Raw genomic sequence first — 25,848 nt, forward strand, 5'->3', positions numbered from 1 at the left:
AACAAGGATGACCAGGATTGTTGGGCCTGTCTGTACCAAAATGAGGATGTGGGGGCCTCATCTATGCTCCTTCTGTCTTGCTGGAGGAGGGTATTGTCCATCTTCTTCTTATCAAGGGGCCAGCTCCCCCTCTGTGCTTGGGGCTGCCCGCCTTGGACTCATTCCTGATTCCCACCTCCTACTTCTCCAGGTATTCTTCTCTCTGTCCCTTGCAAGGTAATTTGACTGTTAAAAGTGACAGTTTCCTACCATTTTGTCCTCTTCCATGATCTCCCCCTCATCCACTCCTTCTCTCTGTATGACTACCGTGTGCAGATGACCCCAGATTTGATCTCTAACTTTGTCCTCTGTCTGAGCCCTGCTTCCATGTAGCTGATGACTCTCTTGGTACCTCTTTGTGGATATATTAGAAGCATCTCAACGTGTCCAGCCAGTATCCAATTTGAAGTTATCACCTTCTCCTGAGGCTTAGTCCTCTTCCAGTATTCCATATTTCAAGGCACAGGCCCTCTATTTGTCCAGAAAGGTCAGTTTCAGAGCCAGGAGTTGTCTTTGAGAACCTCTGCCCCTCTTGCCCAGGCCCCCTTTCTAACTTCACTTCAGATCCTTCATTTCTGGTCTTTCCTTTGCTAACCTGCCTACCTTTCATCTCTCCCTGCATGCTTTCCCTGTCCCTCACATTTTCATCTGAGGCCTTCTTTCTGCTCTGTCTGTGCCCTTCATTCCCTTCAGCTGTTTTCTACACTGCAGACAGAATGATTTTTGAAAATGTGAAGCAGATCTTATCAGGCCTTGATTAAAAACTCTTTAAGTTCCATAGGTTACTCTGAGGATAGAGAAAAATTCTTTAACATGGCTGTCCCGCAAGGCATTCCAATATCTGACCACCATTTAGCTGTCCTCATTCAGATCACACCCCATCCCAGCCCCACTCTCCTCTATTCAGTTTCCTGAATGCAGTCAGCTTATTGTGCCACAGGGCATTTCCTCTGTCTGGAATGGTCTTTCTGGCTGCCCCACCTGCAACCTGCTAGGTGTCTGCATGAAACTTCAGCTCACAGTCGTTGTACTTGGGTTCTTGGGGAATATATCCTGATGGACCAACCAGGCCAAGTGCCCAGCTGCTTGTGGGACCATATATTCTCTGCAGGAAACCTTTTCTCATAGTCGCAACTATACATATGTGAGATCATGTAGAGTTACTTGTGCTTCTTCTTCTGAATCATGAGATTCTAAAAAGCAAGGATCATGTCTCTTTTCTTTTTTGTGTACTGGAAATTTAACCCAGGGGCGTTACCATGTTGGTTTTTTTTCTCCATTATAATCCAGCTTCTAGCTGTGTCTGGTAGATAGTGGGTGCCTGATAAATGTTTCTCAAGTAAACGAACAAGAGAAGTCTAGAAATTGGCTTTGTAAAATGAAGATATTTTCTCTAGAAGAGTTACTGCAATCCTCAGTAGACCAAAACTGTACATTAAACACAATAAAGGGTGGACTCTCAGTAGGAGCAGAAAGAAGAGGGTTTCAAGACCAAGCTCTACACTCTTCCTTACCTGCTCTGTCCTAGGAAGACCCCACCAAGCAAGGCATGAGTGTCAGGGCCGGAGGGGATGTGGGCGAAGCAGAGTGATCCTTGTTACTGCAACAAGAATGCCAGTGTTTACAAGCTTATTCCAGTTTGGTAGGAAAGACTTCACTTGTTAGGCTCTGGCTTTGCTTGGAAACCAGAGAGACCTCGTAAAGGTAAATCCTGGAAGCCTCGACTTCCTTTACTGCAAGGGGATGTGAAAGAGCAGTCTCTTTCAACCTGGGTAGACTCCAGCCTGTGTGTGTCTGAGTTATGGGGAACCAGGGAGTGGAAAGGAGACCATTTACTCTCTGCCCTTCTGGAATTTCCTCCGGTTCCGTTCCTGTGTGCACCAGTGTTTCTCAGTTATGTGTAGAATGAACACTGAGCTGTTAATGAATGCTCTGCTTATTTTCACTTTCTTTTGATGGGCCTATGGGATGAGGGCCGAGGGAAGCAGAAGGGAGGAGGCTGGTTCCACTGAGCAGCTCTATTAAGGCCAAATCAATCCCATCTTCATCAGGCTTCAGAGACTCTTAACCCTCAAATACTTTGTCTCCCCTAAGTGTATCCTACTTTTTTAAAAAATATATTTTTTAGTTGTTGATGGACCTTCATTTATTTATTTGTATGTGGTGCTGAGAATTGAACTCAGTGCCTCCCACATGCTAGGCAAGTGCTCTGCCACTGAGCCCCAGCCCCACTCCCTGTATCCTACTTTTTTTTGCTAATGGAGATTGAACCAGGGGTGCTTAAAACCTTAAGGTCTTACTAAGTTCCTGAGGCTGAGTTTGCACTCGTGATCCTCCTGCCTCAGTCTCCCGAGTGGCTGGGATTACAGGTGAGTGTCACCACACTCCACCGTATCCTATTGTGTGTCATTTCATTTATCTCAGATTTCCAAAAAAAAAAAAAAAAAAACAAAAAAACCCAGTTTTTCTTCCTTTTTTTTTTTTTTGTACCAGGGATTGAAACCAGGGGTACTTAAACACTGCGCCAGATCCCCAGCCCTTTTTGATACTTTATTTAGAGACAAGGTCTTGATAAGTTGCTGAGGCTGACGTTGAACTTGCAATCCTTCTGCCTCAGCCTCCCAAGCCATTGGGATTATAGGTGTGTGCTATCGTGTCCTGCATAGGACCAGTATTTCCTTTTAAAAAATAAATAAGTGTATTAGGGTGTAGGGGTATAGCTCAGTGGTGGAGCCCTTGTCTAGCATGCATGTGGCCCTGGGCTTGATCCCCAGCACTACAAAACAAAAACAAACAAAAAGAGCCCTGTGAACATGCACATACATTTTGTTGGCATGAGAGTGGGGAGAGACTGTGATAATGATAAAAGCCCCTAAACTGGAAAATTGTTTTATACACTACTGTGAAACTGGGCTGGGGTTGTGGCTCAGTAGTAGAGTGCTTACCTAGCATGCACGAGGCACTGGGTTCAATTCTTAGAACCATGTAAATGTGAAATAAAGATATTGTGTCCACCTAAACTAAAAAATAAATATTAAAAACAAACAAACAAACAAACAAAAAAACAACAAAAACCACTACTGTGAAACTGTCCAGGCAACAGTTCTGGATTTCATAATGGAATTGAATTATAGTAGCAGGGTTTGGCAGTTACAGTTTATGTAGTTCTTTTCTTTGTTGGAAGAAGGATGGCAACTTTCATGCCCTATTTATCTATATTTATTAGTACCATATGCAGACAACATGTTAAAAAGTCTAAGTCAAGAAAGGGAAAAAGTAACTTTCAGAAAAATATTACTCATCCTTGTTGCATGTACCAACTCTTTGCAGTAGGAAATTATTAACCTGAAGCCACTTGCAAATGTGAGGTTCTGAAGTGAGGGGAAAAAAGAGTAGGAGTAATTTTCCAAATATTTTCTACTTTTTTTGTTACCTTTTTTTTTTCTTTTCATGACTGAGAACCAAACTCAGGGCCTTGAGTGTGCTAGGCAGGCACTCTGCTACTAAGCTACATCCCCAACTCTTATTTTCTACCTTTTCTGTATTTTAAGCCATCTATGTACCGTTGGATTTTTGTGAGCTTTCTAGTTAGCCTGACCTTGCTGTTGGTGTGTTGGGTGTGTGGGTCTGTGGGGAGGGCGTTATAAACAGAAAATGTGCAAATAGCAGAATCTTGTGGCCCCCTCACCCAGCTCAACAGCGGCTCTTGCCCAACTGGGTTAATTTTGTAAATCCCAGATATATTTCATCTAGGAATATTTCAGTATGTATCTCCAAATATAAGGACTCTTAAAAATCATGTTCTGGGCTGGGGATGTGGCTCAAGCGGTAGCACGCTCCCCTGGCATGCGTGCGGCCCGGGTTCGATCCTCAGCACCACATACAAACAAAGATGTTGTGTGCGCCAAAAACTAAAAAATAAGTAAATATTAAAAAAAAAAAATCATGATCTTATGCTGGGATAGAGGATTTGCCTGGCACTGGGTTTGATCCCTAGCGCTGCAAAAAAATCCTAACCTTAATGCTAGTTTCTTACCTTTAAAAAAATGGTAGTTATTTAATCTTGTCAACTATCTAGCCATGTTTTGTGTTTCTCCAATTGTCTTTTGAAAGTTTCTTTTCTGTGATTGGTCCAATCTGCAGTTGGTTCAGGATCTAAACAAGATCACTGTCACTTATGTCTCTTTTACCCAAGGGTCCCCTTCCTCGTTTTACCCTTTGTAATTCATTGTTGAATAAACAGGACAGTTTCCCACACTCTGAATTTTTGCTGTTTGTGTCCCTGAAGTGTGGTTTAGTGTGCCCCTGGGTTGAGCCTCTGTGCTTCCGTAAACTCATGGTGGATTTAGAGACTTGATCTGTTCTTTGGTCTTCATCTTGGTGTGGTGTGCATTTCTACCAGGAGGCAGCTGGTGTCTGGTTGTTGCTTTTGATGTGCTGGCTAATCCAGGGTTCTCTGACATGGCTCTGAGATTACCCAGATTCTTTCTCCCAGCCTATTGCTGTCTGTCAGCCTCCATGAGGTAGCATCACAAGGTATTGGTAGTTGATTGGCATTTAGAACAGAAAGGTGCAGTGCTTAACTGAAGAATGTTTGCTGACTACTGAAGTTAGCGTGAGCCCAGGCCTTTGGCTTTCTTGGTGGAACTGCAGTCTCTTGCCAGCGGAATATTTTTATTACATATGTTCCATTTTGCCATAATCAAATCTGACTTCCTCCAACCATGCTCTCAGTTGGCCCTTTTTTGCGGTCCCTGCCTATAATTTGAAACTTTGATTCCCAGAGACTAGTGGGCTGTTGGGCCTACAGATGTGCTTGGTGGGGAATTGTGGGTCTCTGCTAACCTGTGCCAGAGAAGAAGGCAAAGCCAAGTTTTCTTAGACACTGTGTTCCTGGAATACACTGCCATTGCCTCAGTCCGGGCCGCCATTTGCTCTCGCCTTGACTACTGCAGTGCCCCGCTCTTGCCTGCTCCCGCCCTTGTTTCTCCCGTAGCCGGAGTGATTGTGCTTCAGAGGAGTCCTGTCACTTCCTTGTCCAGGCCCTCTTGGGGTGCCCCATCTCATGCACAGCAAACACAAAGGCTCTTATTCATGGGCTCAGTCACCGACTGCCCTGTTCCTCTTCCCTCTCTCTATTCCAGGCACACTGGCCTCCCTGCCGTTTCTCAGACAGGCTAGGTGTGCTCTCACTTGGGCCTTCAGGTTTGCTTTTCTCTCTGCCTGGGATGTTCTTCCTGTAGATGTCTACATTCCTTCCCATGTCCTGCTTTAAGTCTTAGCTCCATTGCTACCTTCCTGTGAGACTTTTCCACTTGAAATCGTCTCCCCCAGCACTCTCCATCCCCTATTCCTGCTTCATTTTTTTTTTTTTTCCTACTGCACTTGCCATCTTCTGGCAGATTATGGTTCGTTCCCTCCCTCCCTCCCTTCATCCCTCCCTTCCTCCCTCCCCCCTCCCTCCCTTCCTCCCCCCCCCCTCCTCCCTTCCTCCCTTCCTTCCCTCTCTGGGGATTGAACCCAGGGCCTCACACATTCTAGGCAAGTGCTCTACCACTAGGCTACATCCTTTTTAGTTTATTTTGAGACAGAGTCTTGCTAAGTTGCACAGGCTTGGGCTTGAACTCATGATTCTTCTGCCTCACCCTTAGTTGGGATTACGGGTGTGAGCGTGCACACCGATTGCTTATTGTCTGTTTACTCCCAGTTAGATTATACAAACTCCAGGAACACAAATTTTAGTCTGTCTTGTTCTGTTGAATCACAGTGACTATAGAATAGCAGTACTAATGTGAACTGCTAGAATTCAGATGAAGCGGGACCTGCCAAGGTTGAGAGTAGTCGGTGAGCTTTGTGCTAACTCCAAGTCTAGTTGTGGAAATCGCCCCACTCTACCCACTCTTTCATGGATGGATCCCCCCCATCCCCACCCCAGTGCTTGGGTGTCCTGGTCTTGTCTGCCCCCACCCTCGCTTCTCCTGCAGCTAGAGTGATTGTGCTACAGTAGGATTCCTGTCATTCCCGGAGATGGAGCCCAGGGCCTCATTCATGCTGAGCACTCACTCTACCACTGAGAAACACCCCCAGCCCCACCGGTTTCTTGATTCTTGAGTAATACCCTCTAAAGGTAATAGAAACAAGTACTGGAAGTAAAAGGGCCTTTGTAGAGTTGTCAGTGGCCCAGAGGTGAGGTGGTGGGAGACGGCTATTTATAACTAAGATTCCAGGATATGTTTTCCAGTCACACTTAGCCTTTCAGCCTGCTTGTATGCTCCAGTCTGTCACTCAATTAGCTAATGGTTTCTTTAGTCCCATTATGCATTGTAGGGCTCCCCTGGCTCCGGCTTTTTTTAAAAATTATTTTAATTTTTTTTAAGAAAATAATAGGGTATTCTGTTCTTAGTGGTTTAATTTTTAAAATATTCTTGCCAATTTAAAAAAAAGTTCTTCTTTCCAACCCTTTATTATAAAATTTGCAAACATGCAGAGATTTCAAAGAGTGATACAATGACCATCCGAATGCCTTCCACCTAGATCCTACAGTTGACATTTTACCACATCTCGTACTGGTATGTGTGAGTGTGGGGCTGTATGCATTTTTCCCTGTGAACCATTTGAAGATAAATTGAAAATTCCATGACACTTCACTTCTAATATTTTCAGCCTATTCTCTTGGAGAATAAGTGTGGTATCCTCGTAATCCACTTGGCATCTCCCAAGAATAAGGATGTTCTTATCTAAAATCATAGAGTTACTGTCAAACCTAAGAAAAGTAATAGTAACTTCAGGAACCATCTAATAATATCTAGTCTGTTTGCAAATTTATTTAATTATCCAAAGAATTTTTTTTAAACTAAGGTTTAATACAAATTCATAAATAGTATTTGTTGGTTTTCTTTCTTTCTTTCTGTTTGTTATAAGTTTGTTTTAGTTGTTGGTGAATCTTTATTTTGTTCATTTAAAGAGTCCAAAAGAGTTATCTGACAGATGTCCCATATTCTGGATTTGTCTGGTTGTCTTGTGGTATCATTCAAACTGTTTCTCTAACCTTAGTTCATGTGAACTGGAAAGTAGGTTTAGAGGCTTGATTAGATTCAGGTTAAATGCTTTTAGTAAGAGAACTTAAAAGTGACCTTGTGTACTTCATACTGAATCCCCTCAGGAAACCTGTGGCATCAAGGTTTTTTGGTGACACTAAACTTGATCACCTGCTTATGATATGACCAGAGGGCTCTCTTTGTAGTATAATAGTGGAGGATTATGTTCTCAAAAACTTAATTAAAAGGAAAACACACGTGCTCGTGCATGCACGTGCTTGTGCACGCACGTGCACACACACACACACATACACACACACAGAAACAAAAAACAAAACCCCACTTCTCTCACCGGCTGATTTGGAAGGTAAAATGTGTCTTAAAGTGCTATAAAGTAACTTCTGAGCCTGTAAGAATATGACTCTGCTGAAGACATTAGTGGATAAACTTAATAGAAGAGCTGGATTGGAACTTTAAGATGAGACCATGGAGAGAAAAATTCAAGTTACATCTGTGATTTTAGAGAACCATGGCAGTGTGATCATCATGGAGGGCAGAATTAGTAGCTTAGGCCTTTTGTTCCTCTACCTTTCCATTAAACATTATCATCCCTCCAGGAAGGAGGATAACATGCCCATATTCCATTTACAAATTGATAGGCTTTGGGATGTCAGGGGGAGAATCCAGGGAGCCTTTCTAGAATGTTTATATCAACACAGTTCTAACAGTGGTGCTGTTGAATCCAAAAGGCTGAGTGTCTTTGGGAGGTGTTCTAGGAATAAGACAAGACAGTTTGTCCTTTGGTAGTTATGTGGCTTACCTTGGAAGATTTTGTGGAGTTTGTTGTTATAACCTAATAAAGTCTGAGAAAGGGCTAGAGTGACCATACAAGGAATGCTAAGTTAGACCAAAGGAAATCAAATGATGAGGATGGCAGCATATTAGCAGATTACCAGGTGCTGCTAAGTTCTCGACCTGTGTCTTCTACAGAAGGTGCAGGCAGGGAAATCAATGCTCAAGTTGAGTACTTTGCTAATTGCTACTGAGTACTTTAGTGGTAGCTAGCACTGAGACTGGAACCATGGGGCCTGACTGAGCCTACCCACTCAGTGCTCTTGCTATGTTGCTAGAGACTTAGGTGCTGGGTTGTGCCTGGGGATAGGAGTGGGGAGACACTCCCTGACTTTAATAAATAAATAAACACACACATACTTACCATTGCATAGTTTCAGTGATTCAGGATTTGGCAGCAACTCAGCAGTGTGGCCTGGCCTGGGATCTTGCACACCAAATTGCAGTGACATGTGGACTGAGCTGCAGTCACCCGAGGGCTCGCCTGGGGCCTTAAGCTCCTCAGCCAAGATGGTGCACTCACATTCATGAAGTGGGGCTGGTGGTGAAAGCCTCTCTTTGACTCTAGAAAGAACTGGTTTCTAAGGTACAAGTGTTATTTTATAGAAACATTTAGAACTTACCAGGCCCGTGGCCCAAACTGTCTGAAAATAGCACATGCAAAGAAGAATTGGAGAGATCAGTAGAGGAAAGAGAGATGAAGGGATGGTAGGAAATATCAGGAAAGCCCAGAGCCTGCAAGGTAACTGATTCCTATATTCTGTAAGAGATCCTTGAATTGATTCAGACTTTTCTGCTAAGTTCTTAAGGTAATGTCTGTTTTTTTAGAATTGAAACTGACTTTTTGTTCTATTATTTCTTGGTGGGGGGTGTTTATCCTTGGAAAGTGCTCAAATTCACCTTTATGTTTGTAGAAACACTTACCTAGACACACTGAGCCTTGTTCTGGAAAACACGTAAGTTAGATTGTAATAGTACAGTATCAACTAGGAAATGAAAGGAAGTGGTGGATTGGGTGCAAGGAGGAAGGTTCCAGGGTGTGGCACTTTCTTCCATCGGTTTAGTAAAGCGTGGGCAGGAGTGGGGGGGCTGTAGGCCCATGGAGAGCTGAAGCTGCTGCTTTTGGAGGTTACAGCTCCTGACCGGATTCCACTGAACAGAACTGAAGTGTTCAGTGTGGACAGAATATTTATCTGGATGGAAGCTTTTCAGTGTGCCAGGCCTGGTGGTATGGCTTTAGGGGTGTGTGCAGTAATTTCTAGTCCGCCTAGGGTTAGTGCTTCTGCTGCTTCTTTTTGTTCCATTTTTCTGCCATGATTACCCATCTTTTTTATTTGCCCCCAGGACTGATTCTGCCTAGTAGCCTAGGGGCTGGGTGACCAAACTGCTTCTTACCTGGTCTCATAGTTGGCTGGTCTCTCTCTCTTCATAGGATTGATGACACTGACTTGTCTGTATTGAGCTTTTATTGTTTTAAAAATGTCCTCTATATTCCAAATGTTATTTTGTTTGTTTGTTTGGATTTTGAAACAGGTTTTACTGTGTTGCTGAGGCTGGCCTTGAATTTGCAATCCTCCTTTATCAGCCTCCTGATTAGCTGGGATTACAGGCATGCATCATCATGCCCAGCAGGATTAAAAATTTTAGAAACATTTGGGGCTGGGGGTGTAGCCTAGTGATTGAGCATGTGCTTAGCATACATGAGGCCTAGGATTGCTCCCCATCACCAATAGAACAGAACAAAACAAGACCATCTTTTATCACAAAAGAGAAAAGAATAAGCCTCTAAAGAGGTCTCTTGCTGAAGTTTCCTTAGGGTCTGGCCTGTTTCTCTTCCCTTCATTCTTCTATGGGTAGTGGGATGCTCTTTGCAATCAGTTTCCTCCTTAGCAGGCCATCAATATCCCTACTCTCTCCTCACAGTCCTGCAACTATATGCAAACAAATCAGTCATGTAGAAATTGTGTAGTTAACCTAGTGATAGAAAATGTTTAGGAAAAAAAAAGAAAACTGTTTCCCCTCCAGCTTAATGGAACCACGATTACCATAGGCAGGTTTCTTCCCGCTCTTTATTTTTCCTTCCACAAGATAGATTTGAAGACGAGGGAAAACGTTGCTAGGGAAGCCAGAGTAGGCCAAGTGGAAGGTTCTGATACACAGAATCATAACTCAGGGTGCACTTGATTTAGTCCATCCATGTTGCATTTTGTACCCAACAGTGGAGAACACGCAGCTGACGCTGAACCTGCAGACGGAGAACAAAGGCAGTGTTGTCTCAGGCGGAGAGCTGACAATTTTCCTGGACGGGCCAACTGTTGATTTGGGAAATGTGCCTAATGGCAGTGCCGTGACAGACGGTGAGTGCCGCCCTGTTCCCCAGGGCTGTGCTGGGACAGGGCGGGCCGGGCAGGGGGCAGGAGATGCTGAGAGCTGGGTTCACCACCAGACGTCTTGGTTTGGGAACTGCTTAACCAGTCCTGGCTCACAGCTGGCCCAGACTCTTCATAGCCTCCCAGTTCAAAATCACGACATGATTTTTCAAGGACTGCTTTCTGATCAAGGACCAAAATAAATGTCACATCTTTGTGTTATTGTTTGGATTGAGAGCAGAGAAAAACATCTTTTAATTCCACATGGACTTTGGAAAATAAAACATCTTTAGCAAAAGTGAGTTTGGTCCATTTTTCTTCTCCCAAATACTGTTAAATCCCTGGAGACGTTGAGGGTGTTTTTATGAGATGGTGTTAGCTGGAGAGGGGACTGGGTGCCCTGTAGAGATGCACACTAGCAAAAGACAGGCCAGCATAGGAAAACTGGAGAGCGTTCCCTCCTACCCGTCCTGAATGTTGGTAGTTTATTTCTTTTTCTCTAATCTGAAATTGGTCACCTTTGGATCTAGCAGGAAATTATTTAATGAAGTCTGAGGTCTGATATGGGTTGAATTTCTCCATAATTTTTCTCAATAAATCTTTTGTTAGATGTGACGTAACTGTGGTACTTTTAAGGGCCCCAGAGAGGTGTTCTGTACCTTTAAAGGGGTGAAATTTGAATTCTAATTCAAGGGCCATTAGACGAATCTCAGTGGTTGGCTGGACCTTGGCTGCTGGCAAGAATTCCTCCACTGGGCTGAGCAGTACTTTGGGCACTTTTGGTGCATGGAGAAAAAACCATGTATCAGTCACTTCTTTAACACAGAAATACATAATTGAGCCCTGATGTATACTACGTCTTAGTCCAGGTGCTAGCCAGATGGTAATGGGCAAAATTCATATTATTTCCACTCTTTGAAGTTTATAGTCTACTTGTTTGGGACAGGACTTTTTTGGGAAGTTAGATGTGAAATGAATAAATATGTAAATAATTATCTGTCAGAAGCCGTGGACGAGAAGGCACAGAGTAGTATGAGATTCCTCTGCTCTGGGAGATCTCGTCTAAGCTGGGGGATCAGGGAAGTTTCCTTGAGGAAGTTGAAATCCAGAAGATGAGAAGCTTAGACAGATCAAGCTGGGGGCATGGGGAAGGGGCATGGGGAAAATGCATGGCTGCACCTGTGATGGGAACAGAGGTGCCAGGGTGACTGGACCTGAGAAGCACGGAGGGTGGTGGAGGTGAGGCTGGAGAGGCAGGTCCACTCAGGTCATGCAGCCTAGAGCCCATGGTAGGGGTGTTGAACCCCCTTCCGAGAAGCGGAAAGCTCCTGAAGGGCTTTCAGTAGAAGAGTGTCATGGTCTGATTCAGCTTTAAAAACTCTCTGGTTGCACTATGGAGAAACGTCCCCATTGTTTGCCCCCACTTTGCATGGTTACCATCTGTTCTCTGTCATGCTTGTGAGGTTGAAATTCACTTAATTTAGAAGGCATCTGCCTGTTATTACCTTGGGTGTTCTTGAATGTTTTGGAGAAGAAAAGGTGTTCCTGTTCCATGTGGCAGATAAGATCTCACATAATTGTCCCTATTCTTTCTTGTGCCAGTGGCTACAGCAGGCACCATGTCCATGTTCCATCATGTGGGTGACTAATACAGGGGAGTTCTGTGCCTGGTAGCCAACTTTCAAACGGGTTGAGCTTCTCAATGTTGCCATCCTTTTCTTTGATTGATCCCCTTTCTAGGATCACAGCCACCTTCAAGAGAATCCAGTGGGACAACTGTAGCTTCAGAGAACCGGCACCAACCCCCCAGCACAAACTGCTTTGGAGGGAGATCCCGGTAAGACCCCCCTTGTTGATGAGAAGAGAGTTGGACAGATGCCTGAAGCTATTGAAGAAACACTGGGAAGTTGCAAGAAACAATTTATGTTAGAAACTACTGGAAATTTTCAGATATCTTATACCTGATTTGCTATGATAAAGAGATCCAGAGGGGAGTAGAGACCTCAGGATTCTTCGAAGGTTCATTGGTTCCTTGGCAAAGATTGGGGTTAACTAAATTGGTTGTTGGGATGAAATTTTTTTTTTTTTGTGGTCCTGGGTGCTTTACCACTGAGCTATATCCCCAGTCCTTTTTATTTTTCACTTTGAAATAGGGTTTGTTAAATTGTGATCCTTCTCCCTCAGCCTCCCAGGTCACTGGGGTTATAGGTGTGTGTCATTGTGCCAGGCTGAAAGAACCTGTTGAACAGAGAACTTGATTGTTTTTTTATACATCAGGGGCCATGGTGAACCTAGTTGTCCTTCTAGCATACGTATAAAAGTACTTGGAACATGGTCTTTGGCTGTGAAATTTTCTGATCAAGCATTTCTCTTTTTGGAGGGTGGCCAGTGGATTTTTGTTTAGGGGCAGATAGCAGGGACTGAACCAAGGGGCACATGACCACTGAGCTGCATCCCCAGCTCTTTTTAGAGATAGGATCTTGCTGAGTTGCTTAGTGCCTCACTTGAGTTCTTGATCCTCTTGTCTCAACCTCCTGGGCTGCTGGGATTGTAGGCGTGTGCCACTGTGCCTGGCCAGTGGACCCTTTTGAGTGTTGGTTAAAACCTTGTGTACTTAAGAGTCTGTGTTATATAATAATTGCTATGCATATCACAAATTATGTAATTTCTTTGAATGGAATTCCCACCTTTACTTGAATTAATGGTGCAAAACTCATTTCCATGGCAACCTAATTTTTAGGTAGGAGAATAGCTTTAAGTGTACTAGAGAGCCGCAGAATCGGGTTGGGCCCTGTGCTTGTTTGTTTATAACAATGCACAAAATCCCCAGACATTCAAGGGAAGTTTAAAGAAAAGAATAATCATATGAATATAGTTTGTAAATTTTATTATCTACTAAGAGTGGGTGAATAACTGATAATTTTTTTTTTCCAAATACATCCCAGAGAATGGGAATAATGATTTGAAAAATGGAGTTTAATTTCAGCCAACACCAGTGGCATCTTTTTAAAAAAAAAAAAATATATATATATATATATTTTTAGTTGTAGATGGACACAATACCTTTATTTTAATTAGTTAATTAATTAATTAATTAATTTTTATATGATGCTGAGGATCGAACCCAGTGCCTCACACATGTGAGGCAAGTGCTGTACCACTGAGCTACAGCCCTAGCCCCTACCAATGGTATCTTGACATATTCCTCCGAGGACAGCAATGAACTTCTCCAGAGTGGTGGTTTTGTGGGTTTATGAAGGTGTGGTAACTGGAAAGTGTCTGGGTGGGATGGGCAGGAGAGGATCTTTTGTCTGTAACATCATTGGAAGCTGAAGGGCCATTCCCTGTTGTCATTTCTCCAAGTCTCTGCAAAGGTGTTACATAACACTCTGAAGACCATTCTCACTTTCCATGACTTGCTAGATGGCTTACAAGGTGGAAAAATTAGTCAGGTCTTACAGGGTTAGGATTGGCAATATGATTGCAAATCTTGTGTCAGCAAAGGAATGATCCAGAACTGTTATTGCCTTGGTGTTCTTGAACATCTTGGAGAAGAGAAGTTGTTCCTGTTCCATGACGCAGATGAGATCTCACATGATTGTCTCCTCAGTGGTGGCCAGCTGGGGCAAGGAACGCTCTAGAATTTCTCTTCCCGAGTGATGCCATTTTAGCTTCGGTACTTAGTGACCTCTGCTTGGTTTTTTAGTTGGACTTGGAAAGTTTGTGTCAAACACACTGATGTTAATTTTGCCTCTGGGAGGCAGAGTCTAGCTCTTAACAAGTTTAGACTCTCAATTGTCAACCTATTTGCTAGTCTCTGAATTTCTCTAGTTTATCAACCTTGAAATTCATAGATCCTGATAACCCTTCTTTGCACTGAGGATTGTTGCCTGTTAAAACAGCAGCCAGAGTTCAATGGATGGGATGCACTTGTGCCCATACTGCATGGTAGACGTTATTGGTGGTTAATGTCCAGTGAATTATTGGTGGGCCAGGGACTTCTGGAGAGCTTAGGTGGCATGGGAGTCTTCCTCAGTTGGCTGAGCTGTTGCAGCACTTTAGTGGACCCAGTCTGAATTTTTCACATGTCTCTGACATCTAAATGTTTAGTCTGTATTCATATAGAGCCTGCTGCCATTCAGCAGCAAACATTTTTTGGAAATATGACCCAAAGGCAGTATCTTCTGCATGTGTAAGGTCACTGTGCACATATGCTTACTTCTGCAGTTAATAGAGTAGTCTGCTGGTCAAGAGTATAGGGCTTTGGAACCCAAAAGTGTAGATCAAATCCTGGCCTGTTATTTACTTGCTGTATGGTATTGGAGAAATCACTAAACTTCTCAGAGCCTTATTTTTTTTTTTTTTTGGCATGTAAAAAGGGGATATCACCTGCCTCCCAGGGTTATTGTTGGAATCAGCTGAGATGAGGTGTGTCTTTCTAAGGGCCTCCACCCCCAGGAGCCCTTGATGAAGGTGGCTTTGGTTTTTCTTTGCACCTGGAGGCTATTGCGTGCAAACCCCCCCAAACCTGAGAAGTGAGGCATTGTCAGTGAATTTATCAAGGGCGGAGGGTGGGAGGTGGTGAGTTGAACCTTTGAGATTCAAGGGCAGTACTCTGCTTTCTTACTTCTCTGGGGCAGGGAGAATGATGGGCTTCTGCCTGCTGCTTCATAGACTAAATATTTAGCTTTCACTGTCTGAAGGGTAGGCTTTTCTTGGACTTGGTTCTGTGCACCATGATCAAGCAAAGGTGCTCTGACGTGTCCATGAAGGTGAGGACTGCAGTGTCAAAGCAGCCTCTCCTTTCCTCTCTGTCCTTTGTAGAGCTATGGAACTGGGACTGTGGAGGGTTTGCTCTGAGGGATTCAGCTACCAAACTTACTTGGCAGAGCTATCATCTGCTTGCTGAGCCAAATCTCAAAACTCCCTGGGATCTTACTTTTTTTTTTTTTTTTTTTTTGGTGCTGGGGATTGAACCCAGGGCCTTGTGCATGCAAGGCAAGCACTCTACCAGCTGAACTATATCTCTAGTCTGGTATCTTACTCTTGAAGAACAATCGAGTGAAGCATCTCTAATTGTCTACCATCTGGTCTGCCACATGGAAGCCAGCATGGCACTATAGCACAATTCATATGACATAAATTTGTTTGCAACCAGATAGTGGGTCTGGTTGAATTAATAAACAGTTAATATAACTTGTATGCTTCTACAGTGGAATATTTTCCCATAGTAAATGTGGTTGAAAGTCAGTTAGGTCAACATGGTAGAATCTCAGAAAAATGTGAACACGAGAACTAGATCACAGGAAAAAAAGATTGTGTAATGCCATTTATATGAAATTAAAAAATGCTAAACTAAACAATGCATTTATTCTGGATTCCTTCATAGGTGGTAAAACTATAAAAAATGGATGGGGAAGCTGGCATGTGGTAGTTCCAGCTGTTCAGGCTTGAGCTCAGGAGTTTGAGGCCAGTCTGGGCAACATAGCGAGACCCCATCTCAAACAAAACACAGAGCAGATCAAAGAAATGGATAGGAATAATTCACCCTGCATTCAGGAGAATGATTATCTTGGTGGTGAGGAAATGGGAATGAGGAAAAGCACATAGAGCAAGTTTCTAGGGCCACGTCATTTCTTAGCCTGGGTGGATCTCACATGATCATTTTCTTCTTCTTTAAAAATATATATTTTATATATTCCTGTGTTCACATGTTATATTTTATGATAAAAAAATAAAAGCATTACCTACCAATCTAAGGAAGCTGAACAGCAGTGATGGAGAAATTGTCATTTGCCCTTGAAGAGACAGATTTCAGGCCTTTGGGTTTCTCTAGGTTCAATAATAGCCACCTATTTTTATTCTACCCGGTGTGTGTGTGTGTATATATATATATATATATATATATATATATGTATATTCTAAATCAATACTTCACGTTGGCCTCTGAGCCACACTTTTGTCACTTAGGAATCTTAGATCTGAGAATTTTGGGGGGAACTTGAAGGAATGGGTTCAGAGATAAGCTGGTATCCTGGTCCTGTATCACAACAGCACCGAGCTTGGTGTCCCGAGGAGGCTGGTTTGATGCTCTTCAGTATTTGATTGGAGTGAGGACAGCTTTGTGTTGAACCCCAGGATTATGCCTGTTAATGTGCCATCCTGTGCGGCATCCTTCTCCAGTGTTCCTCACCCTAGGGTCACGGTGGCTATGCCTCTTACATTTTGAAGCCCCTAGAACAGTGTGTGCGGGTTGGCGCTGGGAGTACCTCCAGTACCCTTTAAAGTTCTCTCAGTTTTAGCTTCTTTTGCTGGAACGAGACCCCTTGGGAAGCTTGCCTAAGTGGGTTTGGGCTGTGAAGGTCTTGTGTACCTGGTATTGTGTGTATGCCCCACCAGGAATGTCGGAGCATGGCCTCCACTCTCTACAGTGAGTCTAATCTTCATGAAGTAACAGAGACTTGTCAAACAGGCGAATAAAACTATGGGAGAGAAGAAACCTGTGTGTGAGAGGGGAGGACCAAGGAGAGAGGGGGATGGAAGTTTGCAGAGATGGTCATTCTTGTCCAGTGGTTCAGTACACTGTCTTAGGAGCCCAGTGGAGTGTATATGGGGTAGGAAAGAACCCAGAAGAGGGTCCCTGCTGGTACTGGCCACTCTCTTTGGAGTTACCGTTAGATTACCGATGGTTGTGAAATTTCATGCTGAAGAATGGAAAGCCAGGATGTCTTGAGTGTTTTTGTGGTTTGCTGTTTCTTGGTTACCTGTGACTTTTCTTCCCATTTCCCATAGACTGTCTGTGGCTAGCCATGCTGCCCTCCAGGCACTGCCCAAGGCTCCCTCCAACAGCTGGTTCCTCAGGCTGGAGTTCCTATAAAGTTTCCATAGTCAGAAAGGGAAGCGAATAACAACAACAAAAGGAAGAACACACTTAATTTGCTTTAAGCATCATAAAGTTTTTCATTCATAAGTCTGAAAACAGTATAAAGGACCTTGGTTAGGAAGCTGTATGTGGGGGCTTAACCACCTTATTTTCCTTTATTATGTTCATATGTGATTTAGTATAAAAGTGTAAGTGAATGTGGGGGTGGGGTGAAGGGCTGGAGGCCTTGGATTTGCCTGTGTCCCCCGCCAGCCGTCAGTATTGGCTACTCTGGGTCTAAACCTGCATTTTAACATGCTCCTCTTGGTGATTCTCTTAAATGTGAAAGTTTCAGAACCTCTTGTGATAGTTCTCACTCTTTCTCTTTTACTCTTCTTTGTTGTCCTGCTTTGATGAAAATATATCATATTTATTGTCTGCCTTGCCTTGGCATTAATGATCTCTGAAGATTTAAAAGAGCTATATTCTTGGAGCCTTATAAAGCCCCAAGGTCTCTGGTGAGCTCTAAATAGCTCATCGGCTATGTCTGCAGACAGCCTATCCCAGAAAGGAAAGAAAAATAAACTTGTCCAGTGTGAGCCTGCTGGGAACACTTCAGGAAGTTCTGGAGGGCGGGGGTAGGGGTGGGTGATGTGGATCAGGAAGCATAGCTGACAGGGAAAGAGGGGTGGTTGGGAGCTTGAGCCTTGGGAACTGGGCCATTCTCTCAGTCATTGTTGGCCATTGCCACCCCTTCTTCCTTTGAGACAACTAAAAGCTTTATTTGTAGATACAAAGGAGCATGAAACTGAATGTAGCACCTGTACAGTTTCCATGTGGGCCTCCCGCCCACCAGCTTTTCCTTAAGACCTGGCTGTGGCCTCATTATATAAGAGAAAGGAATCTGCGAAATTCATCTATTCCTACAGTGATAACCAGGACACCATCCCTGCTCACAGGGAGCCTGCACCCTTGTTTCTGAGCAGTTGGTGTGTATGGAGTAGATTCAGATTGTGGACAAGGGCATTCTCCAAGCCACACATTGAAAAGTAATCATGGAAGTTAATCACACATTAAATTATATATTGATATTATTAATTATGAATTAACTATAGTGACGCATGCTGCATGATACATTTATTTACTCAGACCTGTTTTTTTGTAGGTATTTATTTGGCATTTCCTCTGTATGAGCCTAGCGGGATGTGGCGAGTACCAGAAAGCTGGCTAGGAACTAGGAGGAAGGAAGGCAGTTGAAGGCAGTAACCATTTCCCACACTTTGAATGCCAGGTGCTGAGCTAGGTCATGATCACAAAAAGATGAAAAGTCTTGGTTCATGATATCAAGGACTGTCTCTAGCAGGAAACATATTTGGGTGAAAAAAAATCACAGTCCAGTGTGACGGATCCCATGGTGCTGGTATGTACGCATGCAAGAGGGACATTATGGGAAGTGTACCTAAATCTACACTGGGGATTTAGAGATGTTCTCACACACTTGAGCAGCATTTCAAAGGACTTTGCTGGACCAGTGAAGTTGGAGTCGGGGATGACACTGCAGGCAGAGTGTATAGCCTGGGCAAAGGCAAATGGGAGTAAGAGAGCTTGGCATCTTCGAGGAAACAAGAGTCATTTGGTAATGTTGGTGTGGATGTGAATGATCACTATAGAAAACTATGGTTTATTGGCCAAATCCAGCCTGCTGCTTGTTTTTTTTTTTTTTTGTTAATATTTTTTAAGTTATACATGGGCACAATATCTTTATTTTGTTTGTTTATTTTTATGTTGTGCTGAGGATCGAACCCAGGGTCTCACACGTGCGAGGCGAGCGCTGTACCACTGAGCCACAACCCTAACCCCCTGCTGCTTGTTTTTTAAAATATTTTTTTAGTTGTAGTTGGACATAATAACTTTATTTCATTTATTTATTTTTATGTGGTGCTGAGTATTAAACCCAGTGCCTCACATATGCTAGGCAAGTGCTCTGCCTCTGAGTCACAACCCCAGCTCTGCTGCTTGTTTTTTGTTTGTTTTTATTTTTATTTTTTAAGAGCAGTTTTGCAAAGTTGAACAGTAGGAATGGAGTTCCCATGTGCCTCCTGTCCCCACCCATGACCTCCTCTGTTATACTCTTCTCCCACCAAAGAGGTATGCTTATTAGAATTGGCAAACCCACATTGACACATGATTGTCACTCAAAGTTCATGTTTATGTTAGGGTTCCCTGTGGGTGGTATCCATTTTGTGGGTTTTCGCAGATGAACACACTAGTACTGCATCATAGAGTTTCACTGCCTGTGCTTATCTATTCATCCTTCCCTTCCCCCAGCCCTGGTACTGATCTTTTCACTGTTTTCATAATTTTGCCTTTTCCAAAATGACATATATTTGGAATCATGTGATTTGTAGTCCTTTCTGATTGGGTTCTTTCATGTAGTAATATATATTTTTTCCGTGTCTTTTCATGTCTTGATTTCTTTTTAATGCTGAATACTATTTCATTCTCTGAATGTACCACGGTTTATTCACTCATTCACTTGCTGAAAAATATCTTGCTTGCCTCCAAATTTTGGCAATTATGAATAAAAGTCTTATTAATATCTGTGTGTAGGTTTTTGTGTGGAGAGAAGTTTTTTTTACCTTGCTTAGCTAAATATAAAGGAATGGGATCTCTGGATTGCATGGCAGGAGTGTTCTTAGGAATTTTTTTTTTTTCCCCCCAAAGAGACAGGGTCTCTCTGTGTTGCCCTGCCTGATCTTGAACTCCAGGGCTCAAGCAGTGCTCCTGCCTGCTCCTTCCTCAGCCTTCCTAGTAGCTGTGAACATAGGTGCTCTTAGTTTTATTAGAAACTGTCAAACTGTCTTCCAAAATGGTGATGCCATTTTTCCACCAGCAATGAGCAGAAGTTCCTGTTGTTCTACATCCTCTTTGGCATTTGGTGTTGTCAGTGTTCTGATACTGCTATTTTAATGAGTGTCTACTGGTATTTCATTGTTTCAATTGTATGATATATCAAATGAAGCATCTTTTCATATGCTTATTTGCCATCTATGTTTTTTTTTTTTTTTGGAAGGTGTCTATTCAGATCTTTTGTCCCATCTTTTTTTCTTTTTTTTTTTCCCTTCGGTTAATATATCTTAATTATGCAGAGAGTAATGTGTTTTGTTGTGACATATTTATACATGCACATTAACATACTTTGGTCTTTTTGTTCATTTTTTTTAAAAATCAGGTTATTATTGTTGAGTTTTAGGAGTTCTTTGTGTTTTGTATAGCAAACCATTATCAGATGTGTGTTTTATAAATCTTATTATCTTCATTACCTGTTTTTATAAACAAAATTTTATTGGAATTTAGCCATCCTCGTGTGTTTACAAATTGTCTCTTGCTGTTTGCCTGCAATGATGGCAGAGTTTAGTTGTGACAGAGACAGTTATGGTTAGCAAAGCCTGAGAAATACACTGTCATGGTTTGGATCTGGAAAGTCCCTCAGAGGCTTGTGTGTTAAGGTCTTAGTCCCCAATGCAGCAATGTACAGAGGTGGGACATTTGGGAAGTGACTGGATCAATGGATTAATCCACTGATGAAGTTGGAGTCTGAGTGGACTCTTGAGAGGTAAGCGGTGGAAGCTGTAAGAGTGGAGTCCAGTTGCAGGGAGAGGATCCTCGGGGACTGTATCTTGTCCCTCTGCTTCTTGGCTGTTAGAAGTTGAGTAGCTTTTCTCTGCCACACCCTTCTTCCATGATGTGTTCTGCCTTACCTCAGGCCTAAAGCAATGGAGCCAGCCAACCACTGGCTGAAACCGTGAGCCAAAATAAATCTTTCTTTCTTTGTTTCCCTCAAGTATTTGTTCCAGTGACAAAAGGCTGACTAACACTTTTATTTTCTGGCCCTTTACAGAGAGTTTGCTGATTCCTGCTATAGGAGGTGGTAAAAGGTAAAACCAGCTCACAAAGGGCCTGTTAAGTTTTACTGAGGACTTTAGATTGGTTCTTTAGAGATGGGAACCACTGGATTTTGAGCAGTGTCATGATTTTTCAGAAAAGTAGTCTGATGGATGAATTTGAAGCTGTATCAGTTGGGTTAATTGCAGGAAACAAACCATTCTAGGTATTTCAAGCAGAAAGGGATTTAATATGGGGAATTAGGTGCCACTGAGTGGCCTGGTGCAGCAGAAGTGAGGGGTCCTCCCTGGTCTTTGGTTTCAGGGTCACAGCCTTACAGTTGTAATCCATATGTCAGGAAACTGCTGCTACGCCTAGAATCACCTTACATGCATAAAGCTTTTGTCTAGGTGTTGAGGCATTGGGTCTGCTGGAGCCCCTGCCAGTCATTACCTCTTCTGCCATTTGTCCTGTAAGAACCTCTCATTGTCGGATCTAGAATCATCAGATCTAGAACTTTCCTGCAAGGGAGTCTGGAGATCTTCTAGGCCCTAGGTGCAGGGGAGCCATGTGGAATTCCCAGAACAGTGGATGAAGATTGGAATCAGAGACTAGTTAAGAGGACTTTTGTAGTGACTGAGGAATTGGAAACTAGTCTCTGGCAGTGGTAGAATAGAGAGAAGACAGGAGAAATATCTAGAGCTACCTACATGTAGTCATGGAGGAAGTTGGAGAGTGGGGAGGAATAGGAGACCTCCCAGACTCTTGGATTGTGATGTCATTCTTAGAGATGAGAAATGTGGTAGGGGAAGAGCTTAAGGATCTGTCCGTTTAAAAATCATATTCCCTGCTATGGCTGGCTTGGGTGTTTAGCTGCTCTGTGAACAGCAGTGCTGCGTGGCTCTGGGGCAGTCTTTCCTCTGAAAGTATATCCGTAGAAGGAGGATTAAAAGCCGAAATTAAGAGACACAGAACAGAACATTGTATTCCTGACCATGGACAACAGGGCCAAGATACTGATGACCAGTTTAGAATGCAGGAGTGATATTTCTACTTTTACTAGATCAGTGTCTGGGTTCTGGGACTTCTAGTTCTAAGAATTTGTGTCTGAAAGGGAAAGGGTGTAGAGATAAACCAGTCAAACAAACAAACAAGAAAGAGTCTGGATGACTCTTTAGACATGAGAGCTTGGGCAGCTTGGGTATGTGGTAAGGAAAGACCAGAAACAGAACTGAATACAGATGCTTTGGACAGACGTGGATGGCGAAGAAAGGAGTTGCTTGAGCCAGTGCATTTGTGGCTGTGGTTTGGTGTGATGAGGCTGGGCTTTTCCTCTACAGTTCTATTGGAACTAGATGGCTCAGAGTTTCGAGTTCGATGGAGGTGGTGATTTGGGGTTTGGTTTAGTGACTGCCTTTGTGATGGCATACTCGATAGTCTAAGTAGAGTGACTCCTTTTAAATGCTGAAACAACTCTATATTTAGGCTTTTCATTTTGTATTAGATAAAAATAGACACAGAACTAAAACCCAGAATTTATATTGCTTTATGCTTCACATGTGCTGATTTCATAAAGTTAGGTACCTATGACTTACTGGAAATACAGTGGAGGTATTGGTCTCAATATTTTTTGATCCTCTCGTCCTTATTTCCTGTTTGTTATGTCACTCTGGCATCTACTCCTATTATTCTGCCCAAATTGCAGCCATCAAAACCCACCTGATCTATCTGCAAGTGGCCTAGTCCTTTCTGGAAACAGTCTGTGCCTTGACTTCCACTTTAATGCAGAGTGTCTCCCCACCCCCTTCATGGATCTTTGTTTAAAAAATAAGTTCGATTCATGTAAAAAATATATATTCCATAAGAAATGGGTTACAATATTAAGTAGGGCATTTGAGGATGGCATTACGGGTAAGGTGACCTTGTAGTAAAGATTTGAAGAAGGCGAGGGATTTAACCCTAAGGGTAGCTCTGGGGCAGGGGAAGGTTGTTACAGAGGCTGAGATGGAGTGGAAAAGCAGTAAGGAAGCTGGTCCATTTGCAGAAGAGGGGGAGAGAAAGTGATCAGAGGAGGTGACAAGTGGTAAGAGGAGGTGACAAGTGGTAACAGGAAGGACCAGATTGTTTCCATGAATTTCTGCTGTATGTATTTCAAGATTCTTTGACTAAATAGACAGTAAAATTTGGGCTGGGTGCAGTGGCACACACCTGTAATCCCAGCAACTCAGGAGTCTGAGGCAGGAGGATTTCAAGGCCAGCCTCAGCAATTTATCAAGGCCCTAAGCAACTTAGTGAGACCCTGTCTCAAAATAAATAGAGTTGGGATATAGCTCGGTGGTAAATTGCCCCTGGATTAAATCCCGAGGACCAAAACAAACAAATAAAAAACAACAAAACAAACAAAAACACAGTGCAGGGGCTGGGGATGTGGCTCAAGCGGTAGCGCGCTCGCCTGGCATGCGTGCGGCCCAGGTTCGATCCTCAGCACCACATACAAACAAAGATGTTGTGTCTGCCGATAACTAAAAAATAAAATATTAAAAAAAAAAACAAAACAAAACAGTGCAATTTTTAGTATGTCTTATGGCAAATTGAACTTTTATCTTTATCTTGTGATCCTTGTTTTTTTTTTTTGTTTTGTTTTGTTTTTCTTTTTCTTTTTTTTGATGGTGTTGAAATTAAACCCAGGGCCTCTTGCATGCTTGGTAATTGCTCTATACTGAACTATAATTCCAGCCAGTTTTTTTTTCTTCCTGCTTTTTTTCTTATACATTACTTAGTCTGAGCAGTAAAAAGGGACAACCTACAACATGAGTGATTATTACAAACATTATGTTAAATGCGAAAAGCCAGACCCAGAAAGTTAGATTCTGTATGATTCCATTCATATGACATTTTGGGAAAGGCAAAATTATAGGGTTAGAAATCCAATCAGCAGCTACTGTGGGTTCAGGGGAGTGAGTGACTGCCAACAGGCCCAAGGAAATTTTGGGGGTCAATGGAAATGTTCCATGCCTTGATTGTGGTGGTGACAGCATGACTGTATATGTTTGTTTAAATTCATCAAACAGTACCCTTTAATGAATTTTACTGTATGTAAATTATACCTTAATTTTTAAATCTTAAAAAACAAAAAGTATTTGTTTAGAATTAGTGCAGCTGCTCCAACTACCTTTTATTTTGGGCTTTTTGGCATATGTTTTCCTCAACCACTTAGTTTAGCCATTTTGATCCTTACATTTTAGGTGGAATTTCTTTTAACAGCACTTAACTGGATCATTTTCCTGTGGTGCTGAGGATTGAACCCAGGGCCTTGTGCGTGAGAGGCAAGCACTCTACCAACTGAGCTATATCCCCAAACCCCTTAATTTTTTTTTTTTAAGCCAGTAACTTTCATCTTTGTCTATCACAGCTAGTCCATACATGTTTTTTTTTTTTTTTGTTGTTGTTGTTTTGTTTTTTATGATTCTTGGTATCTTTGGAGTAGTTTTTGGCCTTTTGCCTTTTGGTTTTTCTCTGTCCTCTGTTCTTTGTTTTTCTTCACACTAAGCCTGTGATGAGCCTCCCTTTTAAAGAAGAGCCTTGATGAGTTGTAGGCATCTTTCACTCACTGATTATTTGATAGTGGAGTGTCAAATTTTGCACCCATGGGTGTGAAAAGAGCAAGAATTTACTCACTGGCTCCTTGTCTGCAGATTTTGTGTTTCTTTTTTTTTTTTTGCTGACTTTTGGCACATCTGTGGGTTGGGTCTGTTTTGTGTGTTTGCAGATGGCCTTTGAAGATGCAACACTTTAATGACAAAATGGCAGTAAAAATTTTCAATTTTTTTTTTCTTGTGCTTTTGGGGATTGAATCCGAGGCCTTGCAAGTGCTGGGCAAATGCCCTATCACCTAGCCACACCCCTAATCCTAATGGTAAAATTCTTACATGAAAACCCAGAGTAGGATACGGTGCAAATACTTGTTATTTTGTAGGGGAGAAAGAAAGAATAGGTCCAGGTTGATTTTTAGTTTTGTTTTGTTCTAGGATGGAGTGTAGGGCCTTAAGCGCTAGAAGCACATGCTCTACTACTGAGAGATATTCCTAGCCAGAAAAAGTTTTATTTTAAATCAAATCATACAGTTTTTTCTTTACATTTGGAAAAGAATGATGAATTGGAGACTCCCGAGGAATTACTTCTTCTTCTGCCAGTTTGTTGGTTTTGCGTGGGGAGGCATGCGGCGGGAGAGGCTCTTGGCCAAGGAGCATTGAGGGTTGTGTGTGTCTCATTCATCTTTGTGTCTTTAGCAGGACCTAGTGTAGTGCCTTGCTGCATGTAGCAGCGGTTCAGTAAATATTTGTTGAATTGAAAGAAGCTTGTATTCCTGCTCCTCATTTGCCAAAACTTTGGGGTGGGTCTTCTACTGGTTTACATTCCTTGGTGCCCTGGCTCCTGAGGTGCGGTGGTTGCAGGGACACAGTGGGGGCAGGGGGTGCGTTTTATCAGGACTGCCTTGTGCTTCCCAGGCTCTGCCTCACCACCAAGAGGGTGGTGGGTCTCCACTGCCTGTTCAATTCTTCTTGTTTCATCAGGGTTTTTATTCCCCATGATTGATATTTCCATACTGAAGACTTTTCATGGACTCTTCTTTTCAAATCCTTGCAACTTTAAAAAAGTTGATGTTGGAATTAGATGACTTGATACATAAATAAGTCTTCTTTGGGAAAAGAATGTGTGAAGTCCCTGTACTTTAACTCTACCAGAAAAGAATGTTGCTTACTCTCTAAGAATAATAGTATCTCACTTATATATAGTTATTCAA

The 25,848-nt window shown here is 42.6% G+C and overlaps 1 protein-coding gene across 3 annotated transcripts in view; it reads left to right on the forward strand.

Annotated features, from left to right (window-relative positions):
* Positions 1-25,848, forward strand: part of Wwp2 (WW domain containing E3 ubiquitin protein ligase 2) — a 126,746-nt gene that overhangs the window by 39,965 nt on the left and 60,933 nt on the right. For all 3 annotated transcript variants that reach the window (XM_046434646.1, XM_046434644.2, XM_046434647.2), the window contains 2 exons: positions 10,148-10,285; positions 12,038-12,134. In XM_046434646.1, coding sequence (XP_046290602.1) covers positions 10,148-10,285; positions 12,038-12,134 — 235 coding nt within the window. The remainder of the gene's footprint in view (positions 1-10,147; positions 10,286-12,037; positions 12,135-25,848) is intronic.

Source organism: Marmota monax, unplaced genomic scaffold, assembly GCF_021218885.2.
Source record: "Marmota monax isolate L192 unplaced genomic scaffold, Marmota_monax_Labrador192_F-V1.1 WCK01_AAM20220418_F8-fsc00024, whole genome shotgun sequence".
NCBI classification, from domain to species: domain Eukaryota; kingdom Metazoa; phylum Chordata; class Mammalia; order Rodentia; family Sciuridae; genus Marmota; species Marmota monax.